Genomic DNA, 16,841 nt, shown 5'->3' with positions numbered 1-16,841 from the left:
CTAGCAACTTGAGAGAGCACCTGGACTGTTTGCCCGTGGTAAGCCCCACGACATCGAAATACTTGTAGGAAAAGCAGGCAAAATGATGCCACAGTAAAACCTGTGTTAGTACTTTGTGTCAGTAAAGTAATGGCCCAAGTCTCTGTGCATTGTCCAGATTTTTGTACAAGCAACAATGCAGTGCAAGGTTGGTGGCTGCCAGTGGCTCTGTCTGGATCGCTACCTTCTTTGAAGCTCTACTTAACCAGGAAAAAGACAAATAGGACAAGAGGGGGTCTCCATGGTTTTGTCGGCTTTGCACCCTCTGTTCTCTCATTGCTTGAGTCTTAAGTTAGGAGTACTTTAGGAATGCCAGCAATCAAGCCTCCTTCATCAGAGCCCTTTTCTTGAGCTCAGAAAGCACCGAACAGCATTCGCCTTCGGTGCTTACTGAACTGGCAGGGCCTCTCCCTGGCTGACGATAAGATTCTTTGGCAGCTAAGGGCAGTAAAAATTCAAAGCAAGGTACAACTGGACTTTAAGAAAGACAGGAAACTTTGTTTCATTATTTTCGTTTCATTGTTGAGATAGGCAGAAACTTCAGGGGAAAAGTTGACTAGAGGCAGGGAAAACAACAAAAATAATTAAGCACTGTCTAAAGACACCGAACCAGAGAAAACACTGCATGAGCCTCCTGCAAGTACCTTTCAAATATAACAATCTCAGAGATCATTAATTGTAGTAGATTTGCATTTCAAGAAGGAAAATGAAAGCCTTTCTCATGACTCATCAGTCCTTCTGAATTTGCCATTAAAAATACTTGCTAAGGCAGAATGTTTGAATACCTGTCTAGCTCAGAAACTACCAAGAAATACAGGAAACATCAAAGAAGCTCTGCTGCTGCCTTAACAAGAAAGGAAATAATCCTAGTTGTGGTAACAGAAAACCCTTGTAGGTTTACCAATAATATCTGTAGCTACCACACAACCACAAGAACAGTCATGATACGCGTTTATATGATTTTCCTTTTGAATATAACCATCTATGCTAAAATACCCCAAATGCTGAAAGATTGATGCTTAATACTTTTTTCCAGATGTGCTCTGGTTTAGTTAAATATTTAACACATTTTTAAAAGTATGCAGTCTACAACTGTGTTAATACTTCAGAAGAACGACCTCTGGTGAATACAGGGGGGGATATTCTCACGCTGGCTGCGTAACCTGCTCCAGTCATTGACCAGCAGGAATCACACACGTTATCTTTAGAAACCTCCCTGATTACCAGTGAAGAATACCACAGGAGTTGGTATTTAAACAGTTGCACACCCACAACCTTTACAGTGTCCCCCCCCAGTAATCTTCCCAAGGCCTACAAGAATTGACATTCTGTAGTGTGGTAAAGTTGCAAAAAACAAAACCCTTACTTAAATTCAAATATATAAAAGCAAAATTACATGATGTCAAAACTAACCTGATGTATTTAATTGCTAAATTCTATGCTGTTAACAATGCATACATTGTTTTGCCTCTTTTCCCCCATGCATTTCCACAAACAGTTGCTCAAAACACCCAAAGCACAAGAGCTGAGAATAAGCTGGGCCCCTGGAGAAGTGATCAACAGCTCCACAAAAATAGAAATATGAAAGTAATCCTCTAAACCAGATGCCCGACTCAGGCAAACACAAGCATTAAAACTGCTAGGAATAGCTGCTAAATTTTTAACATTTAACTCTGTTCTGGGTAAATCTACTCAACAGAGAAAGATTTGGGATGAGATTTGAAAAAGTATCTCAATGAGGAAAAGCCACATGGAAAATCCCTTTGGATAATCCCATCCTTACCCTTCAGAAAAACAATCAAAACAGAAATATGGAATTCTGCTCCGAGATGTGGCTACAGGAGAGGAGGAGTAAACAGGGGAATTTTTCTCCATCCCACTTCAAGGTTGCTCTGGGCAACAAAACAGGCCAACCCACCCACTCTCAAGGAGAAAGTACTGCCATCGATTTCCAAAGTACTACACGCACAGGATGCATTCCAGAAACTCCTACACAGTGGCTTGCAAGGGTGGCCTTGCAAGATGATCTGGTTATGTCTATAAGTAGTAAGCTAAACAACATTCAGGACACGTTCCCTAGCGCTCAGGCTATCTGGCGCAGTATGGACACCTTCACGCGATTAAACTCTGCCAGGGTCGGCCACATCCACATTACTTATTGAGAACTGTCCCTGGCCTGCACAAACTCCCAAACTGTGTCCAGGAGGTGCTTTGAAGATGCCAATCGATCAGAGCCAGAACGGAGCAAGGGATGATTGTAAAACCTGAAGAGAACAAGCAGTTGAGTTCCCGTGCCTCTAATGTATAAGATATATGGATATAGCCTCTACAACCACCTTGCACAGAGTCAGGGCCAAGGTAAAGCTATGATGTTAACCGAGTCCTTCAGCACAATGCATGAAAGTTAAAGTGCAAGAGAAAGCTCATCAACCAGATGGAGGGAACATGTGTTATGCACTCAGGATTTTAAAAGCATTAAAACTCCAGAGAAATTTCAAAGGTACGTTTTCAGCTGCCATTTAGGGAAACAGTCAGGCTGTGCTGCATGCTTTTATAAAACTTAAACCTAACCTGTTTCAGGATGGTGAAGACAATGCCAGTATTACCATGTGAACATCCCCCCGATATAAAAGTGTTGAGTCACAGGCACAGAAAAGAATTGGTAGCACGGTTTTATATGGAACCGCTTGTGCTGCCCAGCTCCTACCTATTACAAATGACAATCCTTGAAAATAAAATAAGAAGCAGGCAGAGAAAAGAATCCTAATTTACTACAAATGTGAAAGACTTGGGGGGAGAGGGAATTCCATTAGAGGTAAAAGAGAAGCACTTCATTTCTTAATTATTTTTAACATTCCAGGTTTATTTAAAAGACGTTACTCTGTAGGCATGCATCTCATAGTCTTAAGAATGACAAAACACTAGGAATAATGTGATAACCCTAGCAAATGAAGACATGGCTAAAATCATCCCAGAGTGATTTTTTCTTTTAATAAAATTTTAGACGTTTCAATTCAATTTTTTAATACTGGACAAAGCCATTCAAACCTAAAGCATTTGGAAGAGTCCATTACAGGAACAAAACTTGACAAGATGCAAACAGCAGACTACACTTGATTTCTGTGGCAGATGGCAAAAGCTGCTGGAGAAGTATCTGTACATTTTAAAAATGTTACATCAGTGAAGAAAGGAATTTTGTGCTTTAATATTTTGCTTGGAAAGTCTCTTTATCCAACATGAAGTCAGCAAATCTCTGCTGGAGCTCCTTTTCTCTCTCTTGCTGTCGCTGCACATCTTCCTTCAGACACTGAAAGGGAAACAGAATTAAACAACTGGTCAGTTCTTTCAATATTCATCCCCCTGCGGACTGTTAGCAAACGTCAGGCTGAGATAGGAGAGTGATGAAAATTAGTTTAAAAACAAAGCAGTTGATAAAGAGCATCAACAATCAGAGTCATCTTACTTCAGCACCCTGTTTTGACAACAGCTAACATCAAATGCTTCAAAAGGAGAGATTTCATATTAGAAACTTTCCCATAAGCAGTGTCTCTGTATTTGACAAGTATCTATGGATTCTTCTTCCATGAGTTTGTTCAAAACATATTTTTAGGTAAACTTCCTTATTAACCCAGTGTCCTGAGACAAGACCTTTGACAGCTTAACTACGCACTATCTGAAGGTGTATATACTTCTGGTTGTTCTGAAACTGCCAGCTGCTACTTCATTTGATATCCCTTCGCTCTTGTGTCAGAAGAGACAGTAAACACTTGTATCTGTACTCCTTCCTCATGCCACTGAAGATTTTATAGAAACAAACTCCTTCAGTTTCTCTTGCAGGATGAAGAATCCTCGTGTATTTTTTTGTTTGTTTGTTTGTTTCTCTTGGAAGCCATTCCATAGCTGAGATCAGCTCTGCAATACATACAGATTTTTGTTTGTACAGTTTTTATGACACCCTTGTAAGATTTAGATGGAAAGGAAGGGGGAACCATAACCACACTCAGGAGTCCGAGGCAGATGTAGATACAGCAAAAATAATTATTACTATGCCATTTCCCTTCCAGTAACTCCTCAATTTAATTTTTGTGAACTGTTACTGAGATGATATTTTCCACAGACTTGTCTTTTGTAAGACCACAATGGCATTCCTGAGTGGTAAAAGTCAATACAGGTAAAGTTCTGATGATTTTTTTTTCTCCATCTACATCGTTTCACATTCATCTATGATGATATTCATTTGCCACGTTATTACTCAGTGATTAATGTTAACTCTTCAGATTAATTATGAAAAGGACTTGTACAATCCATGCAGCAGCATCTCCAAGACGAGCAGATCTCCTATTGATCAGCATAGCGGTTCAGCTCAGGAGACTGTTTGCTTTAAAACTTTTGGAGCAGCCTTCAACCATAGGAGAGTGAAGTGGATGCAAGACGGCAATTTTTAGAAGCTACACCTGCTACAGATCATGCTGAGCCACTTTCAGCAATTTGACAAGTATAACGCTTTCAAAAAGCGGCACAATGCAGTTCTACTTGTACATTCCTAGCTCTGCTAACATAACAATTAGGTTTGAGTCTTGGAAATTTTCCTATTATACAGATCGTAAGATAATTGTAAACAGCCAAAAAGTGGTTTAATGTTGTCACAAACTCTAGGTTCAACAGCGGATTCACTTAAGGAGGTGGGAGGATAAAGCATTCACCAAAATCAGGATGGGATTTAGTAAATGTAATGATACCTATATTAAGCATCAAAATCTGATCATTTTACTGGAAAAGCAGAAATGACATTTTTAAATACGAGGATGCAGCCTGGCTAATCCATTAGTAATACCCCTGAGACTGCAGGAAACATGCTGCACATATTTTAGACAAAAAAATATGGCAAGACCACAAAAACATGGCAGCTTTTAAAAACAAAAACCTCTTTTTAGAGAGGAAAATACATCCAGATACTGAAAATTGCCTTAATGGTACTGCTGATGATATTTAGCTGAAGTGGTGTAAGAGTCAATAATCTACAATTTAGTGCCAGCTGCTTAAAATATACTTGAGAAAAGTAATTATATACATGAGATACACACAGGGATGTCCACCTTTCCTCTCCTTAATGACTTCCATATACAGTTTGCCTTATTATAAAACAATCAAAATAGGATCTAACTGTTGACCCTGTGCACACACAAAGCTGGATATCTGAAAAAAATCAATCTGAGTTCTTCCCAATTCATTTACCATCCTCTAATTGAGATTTCAATATAAAACCTTAACTGAAAAAAAATACACACAAAAGCAGGAAGGCAATACTTGGACTTTTCTATAGCTCTCCTGACCAAGCCACAGCCAAATCAAAGGCTGCTTATCCTCATTCTCCAATTCAGTACATTTAAAAAAAAACAACAACAACAAAAAACAAAAAACACAGATAACCTTAAAATATTAGAAACTCTGCCAGTCTAGATCACTTGCTGAGGTGGGAGACACTACTACAGTGGATGGAGGGGATCACTTAAGCCAAGACTACAGCCTCAGGTTTGCTCACCTGTTCCACAAGGGTTAGTTACGGGACATCTTCATTGCTCTTTAAATATTTTTGTATAAATTTGAAAGCCACATCCTGAGGCACAGGCCTCAAGTAAAGTGTCATTTATTAAAAACAGATGTTGTTAGTAACTATCAAGCTATTTAATGCATTTTACTGTTCGTATTCGCAAGCAAGCCTGAGACTGGGAACTGTCAGAGGACCGAGGCCTGTTTAAGGTTTGTGCAAGTGAGAGTTGGCTTGTCAGCTGAATAAAACAGAGAACAAGTCTCTTGATAGTTCTCTTGATAGTTTAACTAAGTATGATAACTCTGAGGCATGGTTTTCGTGCGTCTCAGCATACTCATTTCTCCCAACTCTATGTCACGGTTGCTCAAGGGAAAGAGGGATCTTCTTCCTCGTAGTCATCATAACCAGACTGAGATTGGTAATGCAGGTTGTTATTTGGGAGCACTGTCCAAATCACAAATGTACAGCACTGCATAGTTAGCCAGCAAGAGGACTGCAGGGAAAGGGCCTAAACTCTGAGGATAGCTCAGAACTAAAGTTACAGAACACCTGCTGAACACAGAACACATTTTGATACTGGGAGCCACATTTAAAGCTAGTCCTGAAATGGGGCTATCGTACTGATTTAGGAAAGTGCAACTATCTACAACTTTGACAACTGCAAACAGCTCAAGGGAAGAATAGGATCAACACGTGACAAGAAGAGATCCTCCACTAGTACAAACTGACATTGCACCACTGACTTTCAGAGAAGTAGAGGGCTTTACACAAGTTTCAGATCTACTGTAAGATGTTCTAATAGTAATTGAAACACAAAGCAAATGAAATTTAAGAAAGACATGGAACTTCTGCCAGTAGAAGACCTGTGTTGAAGAAGATTAATAAAATAAAACACATGAAGGGAAAACAAACAAACAAAAAGGAAAGGAAGCCAGTAGCGAATCAGTCCCGGCTTGTCATACGTCACAGAATCTTTGATATCGAAGTGAAAGGCAGAAGTGTCTTGTAATTGCCAAAAGTATAATTTAAAAAGATCATTACAAAAATTAAAAAAACTTCTGGCAGTGAAATTCAGAGTGCATTCACTGTAAAAGTATTTTTTCCATAAAATGTCTGTATTTGACCAAACAGGTTACTTTTAGGAATCTCACCTCCAGTCTCCGTGGAATAGCAGCATCTTCATGTTTCTTTAGTTCCTCAAAAGTACGTAGCTCCAGATGAGCCTGTTCTATTTGGTCCCACAAATCATTCAATTGTTTGATGAGGCCCATTGCCCGAGACTGATAACCACCAAGCAAAATCTTCAGCTTCTTTTCCATCTTAGCAGCCCTTTTTGCTTCAGTTGTCATGTGACCTCTGTTTATCTGTCAGGAGGAAATCAGGAATTGTTTTATTTATCTAGAATCCAAAAGCAAAAAAATAAAAAAATAAAAAAAAAACAGTAGATACTTATTTCTGCAGAGCTGATGGAAACGGTTCCCTGATTTCTATTGATAAATCATTCACTGCACATTTTACAACAACCTAAGCAAGATTTCTGGATTGAGACCTTTCCATTAGGAAGTAGGTTACTCCAGCAGCGATGTCCTCTAGCCAGAATATGCGGTCATTACATGGCATATGAATAGACAGGCTTCATCGGCAGGAACTATTGCAGTTACTGAGCTAAGGCGGCAGCCAAGATGTAATAGCTTGACAGGCCACTTCCCACTTATACAGGAAATGTTTTGTACCTTGGTAAAGGAAAACTAGAGATCAACATCCTTCTTTTTAAATTATATTCTTTACCTGGAATATCCGCCACATTTTTCAGTCCTTCTGCCTACGCTAACAGGATTCACCTAACTGTATTTTGCAATGGAAAATGGCAAGCAGGAGCCTTATTGCAGCTCTGAATCTGTACTTTTCTGGCACAGAATCATAACAGAAACATTAATACTGTTCTCAATGGAGAATTAATGGCAATGTCAGATATGGAAGCACCACAAAGAACAACAGAAGGACTATTAGAATGGCAACTAGGTCCTATCACCCATCTACATGCACTTTCTCGGGACACCCAGATCAGGGGACAAAGGGCAGAGTAAATCCTAACAACTCGCAGAGGATGGAGACAACAACCACTATCAGCTTCTAGAAGGTAGAAAAGGTACATCTAAAATAAAAAGCACATGATCATCAATCTCAGAAGAACCCAGGAAACATGAGGCCTTGATAGCTGGCGTCCCTTTATTCCCTGTGTCACCACAAGGAATCCTGGATAGACCACTTGGATGGAAGCGCCTTGGTACCTGAATGCTGGAGAGAGTACTTGGACATATGTCACGGTGACTGTGAATGTGTGGATATGAGACCACATGTGAGTGAAACTGGTTTTGTTCTAAAATAAAATAAACTCACCTACTTACAGTATCTCCCATTCAGCCTTACTACATTGCTGCTACACTGTTCCAACATTATTCCCTCTTATGTGGCAGTAAAACAAATGGAAATCTTCAGTGGCCTCAAGAGTTACATTGCTTTCATGCAGGGTTTTTCTGTTATGAATCTCAAAGCAAGAATATAAGATTATCTTCAAATAGCAGACAGATATTGAGTTAGAAGGATGAATTAACTGCCTAAGGTCAGTGGAAAAAGCCAAAAGCAGAAAGCCACAATTTACAATCCGATATGGTACACAGCAGATGTGACAAAGTGATGAGATTAAAATGTAGTATCAAAACCACAAAGCAATTAGCATGTTAGAAGTCAAGCTCTCTCTCCTGTATCATTCTATTAAGTGCTAGCCATCACACTCTGGATTTAGCGTTCTGGATTTAGATGTCTTGGCTCCCTGAGGGAGACCAGGTCAGTCCTCTAAAGCCATAATGCAGAGTTGGAATTTGAAATGGACAAGTAATGTAAACTACAAAATTCTGCCACTTGGGCAAAAAACACAAAAGAACAAGTGTAGTCAAAGTAACATGTAATAGATGTTTGATATAACATTTATATGTAGAAAAGGTACCTAAAATCCTTTGCATATTTTTATATGTTTATTCAGTGGGGCAAAACTAAATGGGCAATCAAAGCATGAAATGGCTGTCAGCAGTTTTAAAGCCGGGTGGACAGCGTCAAGGAAATCCGTAACACTGAATCACAAACCAACAAACAGCACAGGAACATACTGCTGAACAAAGCTGTGGTGAGGTTTAGCATCTCTAAATACCGATATCTAGACTCCTGGTTGCTTTAGTCTTTCTTTAAGCAAACAAACCAACATTTTTTTCTTCCAGAAAAAAATGCGTGAAAGATGTTGAACTCATCAACATAGGAATTGGGCTTATCAGATTTTGGTCTTTAACACAGTAGAAGGTGTATTACTGCAGGAGATGAAGTCAAACGCTTAAGTCTCCCAACTACTAAAATACAAGTTTAGCTCAGAACCACAGTGGCTACATCACCAATCACTCTGCCTTGTTTTGTTAAAAATCAAAGTTTTGCTGACTAACACAAAAATACACAAGAATTACAGCTAATTAAGCAAAAACAAACTTTTCACTGCTTTGAGCCCTGCTGTTACCTAACACACCATCCACTTTTACCTATGAAACCAAACCCCCTAGAGAAAGAACTATGCTATAATCTGCCTTGTACAGCGGTAAGCTCAGCCAGATAACCCCAACCACTAGCACTTGTCACAGCCACTACAGTCTTACGAACTAAGCTGTGGCAAAGCGCATTTCATTAACCTCTGAATGGTCCAACTTATATTAATATACCTTTTTACATAGGTACATTTTTTTAAATGCCCTACTCCTTAACAATTTATTCACTTGCTTATAACAGCTTCAGTATGCAGAGCAGAGATAAACAAAATGAATGGTAAAAGAAGAAAACTGTTAGTGGGGGAAGGAAAGAGAAATCTGACCTTCTGAGCGCTCTAGTTTGCTCCTGAGGAGACAGATGCAGACTGCTACACTTTTCAGATACTGTTTGCAATGTAGTTTTAAGTCATGCCCAAGGTGCTTTAAGCATACAGAAAGGCGCCTCTTTTTCAATATTTACATAAATCTAGAGAAAATTAAATAAATAGATAAGGGATTTGTGAGGATATTCTCTGATGGAAAAGTATGAAAGCTTTAAATGTCTTCATTGGTAAATAATATGCTATTACTGCAACAACAAATACAGCTGTGTGGTAAACGAACTCTTTTCCAATTACTGTTCCTTGAATGAAAAACGCACGTTGAGAACCACTGACATTTACAGACCATGGAATAAATGGATGTACAGGCAAAGAGAATTTTATTTGTAGTAGAGGTGTAATGTAACAAAGAAAGATTGGCCTATGTTGTTTCACTGCATTATAGACTACAGAGAGTAAGTTTGGTGCAAAATGAACCTCCAAGCAGAATGATGTTGTTCTAGGACAGAATAGTCTTTAAAAAAAAAAGATCATTCAGAAAAGTTTTACTACTCTGTCTTTCTGAGTAATTTTCTACTTCAAATATTAAGCACTGAGTACCTGAGGACGTGATACTCAGTTATAAACGCTATCTCCATCATATAGAAAGGAGGCTGGGACAGGGCACTGCAATCAGAAGCCCTGAACTGTCAGTACTCTTCAAGTACCACCAGCAGTGCCAGTACTGGGTTGGTCCCACACTTTTACATACCTCAGTTGACATTCACCTTACCTTGCTTGGCTTTAGATATCAACCTCTGAGCTTGTCACTTCAGATCCTTCCATAAACAGCAGAGAAACTAGCAACTCTAGGGCATGGCTCATCTAACCCAGGGCAGGTAACTGCCCTACAATGAGACTACGCCTGCCACAGAACTGTTTATTCCTCTCCACTGACTGTGATGGGAGCACAGGCTGCTGGCTGAGAAGCAGCTAAGGTCAGGCAGATGAATCCCACCCTAAGGGTCTACTTCTCTAGTGAGTGAGATATGGTAAAGCATTTTGCTCTCCAAGAAAAACGAAAGCCAGTTCAAATCCAATGCTTATTACAGTCTCAGATTAACTAAGCACTCCCCGAGTTTCAGATAATGAGAACTGTATTTTTCTGGATATTCTTATTTTTAACTACTAGAGAGCCTTAGTTTGTATATTGCTATTCAGACTTTGCTTTTCTACTCAGCTCCTTGTCCATTTGGATTACCATAGGCCTCACTGCTGTCAAAAAAAAAAAAAAAAAAAAAAAAAAAAAGGCTTCCAAGTATCTAAACCCAGAAATAACGGCCCTTTCTTTCTTCCCAGCTCGTAGAGAGAAATGTGAACACTCCCCACCTTTCCTCCTCCCTCCCATCTACAGGGTTTTAGGACCTACTACGGAAAGGTCAAAAGGAGGTCTCAACTTTTTTTAACAAATACTATTTATTAAAAATTGCTGACTGCTGCATTAATGCCAACAACTGCATATAATTTTAGTTCAAGCTTCGTAAAATTTTAAGGCTCAGATACCAAGCTGAAAATTCCAAGCAGTTATGAAGAGGTGTGTTTAAACAGTAGTCTACATTATTTGCTTAAAGCTAAGAAGTGCATTTCAGTAAAATCTGACAACCATTTCCCCCATGAATCTAGCAGAAATTGTAAAGACGTTTGAAAGATTTCTCTACTTAGTTATTTATTTTGCACTGTTTCTTGGCCAACTTTGGTTCCGCTGACTTTTGTACCAGCTAGAGCAAAATGGAACAGCATGTACGGGCAAGGGATAAAATGATACATGATCTTAGGGCAAGTGCAGGAACCTCATCTAATCCCAAGTCTTTTATATAAGAGCCTTCCCTCATGCCTAGTAAGGCCTGAACTACAGAACTGCATCCAGTTTTTGGTACTGCACAAGAGACCAAATGAAAAGAATTAGAGGATTATAAAATATGACCTAGAAAAGGGGGATAAAAAAAAATTCATAGTTCCTTGTATCACTAAGTCTATTGAAGACACTCCTCCTCAGTTCAACAGACTGTTTTTTTTTCCCCCCCTCACAAAGTGTTTTGGTTTGTTTTCCCCCCATTTCACTGGTAGGCATTCTTGTTTTCTTCTTGATGTTTAGGACCATGCCAGATGGGTAAAAAAAAAACTCACAGGAATACTCAAAATGTTACTATAACTTCCTTCCTCAACTAAGACCCACAAGTGGCCTTCCCATAATCAATTCTGTTGGCATGAGCTGGATTAACTTAGCTTAAGTAGCAGGGTTTGTGAACTTGCCTCATTTGTAGTCAGCCAGCCAGAATAGCTGGAATGAAGTAATTCACATCAAGATCACAGCTTTCTGCTCAAGACCAGGTTACAGTTCACCAGCATTTCAAACCATCCCAGGGATAACGATGACTGTAACACCAGGGCATCCTCTGCATGATCAGGGGATTTGCCTGAACAAGCACTGTGGTGCACTCTACCACAGCATGCGTGTAAAATTCATTAGTTGATCTATTTTTAAATATCTTTCCACTTCCATGCTCTTGGATACAGCTCTCCATCTTTTCTGTCACAGTTTCCCCTGCTTACAGCTTGACCAGGCAAAACTCTTTAAAGCCTACCTCTAGGTTAGCGAATGAGAACAGTCATCTCAGCTGGAGGCTCTTGGAGCTACTGTCAAACAAACAGTTGCATTTCTAATGTTGAATAACATGGGCTCAAATCTATCAAACTGACTTCTTCAGCATTAGCATTAGCTCAGCTAACCAACAGTATCTATTCCAGGGCTTAATGCAATTTCAGCATTTTGCTGTGACACTGAAGATGATACTTAATGTAACTAGGATAAAGGATCATTAAAAAGAGAAGGTATTGATCAGTATCAAAGCAGTCAAAAAGGGACAGAGTGCATAATTTTGAGATGGCAAAGTATGACTTAATTCTAACTAACTGAGATCGCATTGAGTTCTTCATTAAAAAATTGAGCCATTAAGTGTCCCCTAATTTAAAGTACTGCCATATACAACCGCAACTTCAGAACTGAAAGTAGTCCAAACGTTCATAAGATTATACAGAGATATAAAGCTGCCTTTTCCCAGTTAAACAGGGAAGCCTCAGGATAAACTCCTATTTTGTACTTTATTATGCAGATAATATAACACTATGATTCATTGTAGAAGGCTGGTTGCATGAATTATTTGCAGAAGACTATCCTTTCTATCCAGAGTCAAAACTAATAACAGTAATTTCATTGTGAAATGTATTTCAGGAATTATGATAACTCGCCTTCAAACATCATAATATGAGTTGGTTGGACTGGTTTTTGACTAAAGAGGGTACACAGAATGTCGAGAGCTAGCAGTCCCATATAAATTCACAGCATCCAATTATCTAGATGTATAATAATACAGAAAATGACTGGATAAGTTAGCAATCACTGTTGATCTAAAGTGAGGTAGATTAGAGCTGCTTTTGAGTACCTTTATTTGGGAATCGCTTCTCAGACTAGCAGTATTATCTGTGATACCCAAGTATCACGATCGCAGTAGGGACACAGGTAGAGGAGCACAGATTAAAGAGAAAAAACAAGTAATATAATTTTACTAAGCTTTTCTGAAATCTCTCCATCTATCTCTAATAAAAAAAAAAATTACAACAGGATAACAGGAACAACCACCTCAAGCTAGCAGCTTTGATCAGCTGTAAGCAAATGGATTACTGCTCTGTCTGATAAGAAAATATGGCAATGAGTGCAGAACTACCTTCAAAAACTGTCCCTGGAAATCCAGAGTCTCGCACTGGTTTCTTCCACAGAAGAGGTTAACAATCTTGTGGAAGCTCGTGCAATAAACAAGTCAGCAGATAGCCTGGTTCCCCCTTAATACCTGACAGAAGCCACTTGATGTAACTGAGCTAACAGTTTGCAGCAGTCACTAGTAAACCGTTCCCACAGCTATCATTAGGCAAGCAGCAGTGCTGCAAGTTACTTCAGCAGCAGCAATTCCCACTGGCACGATATTCACAAGTCATGAGATTGCTCTGCATTAGGACAGCCTCTACAGCTGCAGGTTAGGTGGCTTCCAGCCACAGATCATATTAATTTATATGTTTCTCTGTCAAAAAATAATTTTCAATAGTGATGGTGTGCAAAGTCTCTCCGCAAGGAAGAGCTCTGTCAGTGCGGAACTTTACTGCTAAACACACAGGTTCCCACTGTGAATTACGTTTTCAAATGTGATTTCACCACAACAACACATAAGAAATTAATGGTTTTAAAGACTGCAGGTGAGGGAGGAATTTGCACTGCACTATGAGCAACTGCTACCCAATATAATTTCATTTTTAAAGAATTTTTTTTTTTTTCAGTGTCCATTTCCTGTTCCATTTAGATGTATTGGCACATCCTGGACTAGGGACATGGAATGAATGAGTATTACACTCATAGCATCAAGTCCATCAACTGGATAAAGGCTTGTTTCTGCATAGAAGAGCTATCCAATCCTACAGACATCATGACCTTGGAAGAACAAAGGCTAGCACAACATACCAGGCTAATCTGAAGACTCTCCTACTAGCATCCATCTGCTTCCTTCCAAAGGTCCCAAAGTCTTACTAGTAAGAGACTGGGTACAAAAAATCAACTATTTGCACTTCCCTCTGAAAATAACAGTTTAACAGCAGAAGAATAGTTCTGTTTCCCGAAGCTGTTCAACTGGCAGCATGGGAAATGTCATTGCTAAGAGTTGAAGTCCTAGAGGCCCACTTAGATTTGAATAAAATCGGATCTCTTTCCTCCTTCCCAAGCAGACTTCAAACCCCAGAATATGCTCCTGGTGATGAAGACAGGTTGGGGGGAGGGGAGCTTCTGACTGCAAATGTAAATTGTGGGGAAAAAACAAAAAGTCTCTAGTTTAAATGAATTCATCATAAGCATAGCGGATAATGTTTTTTTTTCCAGACTTGCCACACACAAAGATGCAAAGTTCCAGCTCCACTCAACAAACTGTGATTGGAAAAGACCACTGCTCTGCAGGTATTACAGGCGCACTTAAAATTTGACAGTTTTAGACAATGATTTTCAATCACAGCTCTACAAGTGCTTCACAAACAAAACTGCAGTGGCCTATAAGGCAGGCATTACTGCTGTTCCAGGGACAGAGAGGCATTTAGACCTAGTTCTGTTTCACTTCTCTGATGCACTCTAGGTGCCTCTGTAATCAAAAGAGAAAAACAGGAGCCTCAAGAGGGAAATCCAATGCTTAAGTGGGCCAAGGTGCTCTCAGGAGGTGCCTTGTCTCTCTACCAACAATGAAGGGAGCCTAAGGCAATTACAGTCCTATCCCATTTGCTTTAGTTAGAAAGCTAAAAACAAGGTGCATTGAATCTGAACTCATGGGACTTGCTCAAAACCAAGGACTGAATATTCAGTTGCGTTAGAAAGAAAACTCAAGATTTCAGGCTAAATCGGTTTATTTTTCTTTAAAAGATATTTTTTCTTATTGCAGACATCAATGATAATGGGCAGTAGAATAACTTATTTACTGCTTTCCTCATCAGCTAGGTTATGGCTAGTAACTTCATTATAGATCCCACATATATTCCAAAATTTTGCAAACAAAACTGTGACTGCTGTTACAGCCAAGATGATCTATCAGCTAGCTGCTGTGGAAAGGGGCCTGCTTCTTAATCTATAAATAATTCATTTTGTACCAGTTCAATGGACTGAACCAGACTGCTGCAGAGTTACAAAAGCACTGAGGCAAGGGCAGAGGTAATGGCAGGGGGCAGCTGGAGAGAGTTAAATAGCACTGTCCCTTTCTGGCAGCAGCTAAAACGTTTCCCCACACAAATAAGGATGATTCCTAAAGGATCTGCTGTTCATTTACATTGTACAAGTATATTCTCTCCAAAATCGCTTTGCTAAACAGACTTGGAAACTGATGATCAACTGTACATTAAGCAGAGATCAGACACAACTAACTGTCTTGCACAAACAGTCAGTTCTCTATTACATTCCGACATTCAAGAACACTGATAAGCCTGACGTGACCCTCTGATGCCGACCGTATTTCCACAGACCTAGTTAAAAAGGGGGATTTCACTAATGTAATGCAGTAGTACGAATGAATACATTTGACCACGAAAGTTTACTGCTCAGTTTCTCCATAGATCCCACCATATTTTAGTCTTATGACTAACTTCTCTTACAAATACTTATTCAATTTCTTCTCTTATTTTCTACGGGTAGTTAACTCAATAACAGCACACCTGAAAATGCAATGGAAATTGCAAGCTTTAGAAACACTTAAACTAGAGAAAATAAAAGTACAGTCTCCAGTAAACTGAAACACCTTGTAAGAGAGCATGGCATGCAATAGAATAATCCAGCTAAGATACTGGTTTCCAGTGAAAGCTACTTCAGAGGGCTTGGGCTGCAATGAAAAGCAAAAAAGGCCTCTTTGGTCTGCTAAATTACCATCTTGTTCATTAGGATTATGTACAAAATAGCAACCAAGAGAAGAGCACTAGCCAATACAGCTCTAGTACACATTGTGGTTACACAAGATATTGCAAATCTTACTGTGGGATGGATCATTCACTATGCTTTGCATATACAATCTAACTAGAGTTTGCTCTCCTGTAGATTTTCAATAACGTTTACAATTTAGCAATCAACTGAAATGGTGACTTAACTACCACACCGGTAGAAAAGTATTTGTATGCTACAAGCCAACATTAAGAACTCTCTTCAAGGAGAGAGTAATGCTGGTAAGAAGTTTTTATGCTCTGAATTACAACAGGAAGCAACTAGCTTGTTAGATAAATGCCTCTACTACCTCATTTTACCTGATAGGGCGTATGTTAAACTAGGAAGTTTAGGTAGGAATATTTTCATTTCATAAATAGCCTGCCTGGAAGAGAAGGAAGTACCAAGTGTTGTAGAGAACTGCAGCAGAACTAAATGCCACCGTGCACATCAGAGAACTCCCATTCCTGAAAGGATTAGCCCTGCAGGCTAGTCTAGCCTTCAGTAAGTGTGCTAAACTTCTAGAAGTTACTGGAAAGATCAAAAATCCCACCTGCAGTCAAGCAAATCTAAGTTGTACCACAGACATACAGAGAGGTCACAGGGATTAACTTGCATGGGTTTGAAAATGTCTACTGGGAATATGAAGTTCATCTATGAACCTTGTAACACTCTTCAGCAAAGCAAGAATCATTTTCAAAGAGCCCAAAACGCTCAAAATAATAATGAAAAGTGTTACTAATGTATAGCAGTACATTCCAATATTAAGATTATCACTAATTTGCGCATTATTGCCGATTACGCCTGGACAGCGT

At 39.3% G+C, this 16,841-nt stretch overlaps 1 protein-coding gene across 1 annotated transcript in view; it reads right to left on the bottom strand.

Moving 5' to 3' along the window:
* Positions 1-2,881: 2,881 nt before the first annotated feature.
* The window catches only part of CDC5L (cell division cycle 5 like), a 36,557-nt gene continuing 22,597 nt past the window's right edge, over positions 2,882-16,841 (bottom strand). Inside the window, exons 15-16 of the mRNA XM_068936976.1 lie at positions 6,742-6,954; positions 2,882-3,346 (exon numbers count right to left, since the gene is read on the bottom strand). Of these exons, the coding sequence (XP_068793077.1) occupies positions 3,242-3,346; positions 6,742-6,954 (318 nt within the window). The 3' untranslated portion in view covers positions 2,882-3,241. The remainder of the gene's footprint in view (positions 3,347-6,741; positions 6,955-16,841) is intronic.

The sequence above is a fragment of the Struthio camelus genome, chromosome 3 (assembly GCF_040807025.1).
Source record: "Struthio camelus isolate bStrCam1 chromosome 3, bStrCam1.hap1, whole genome shotgun sequence".
Classification (NCBI taxonomy): domain Eukaryota; kingdom Metazoa; phylum Chordata; class Aves; order Struthioniformes; family Struthionidae; genus Struthio; species Struthio camelus.
Note: the sequence above shows the minus strand (reverse complement) of the source record. Positions and strands in the feature narration are given on the sequence as shown.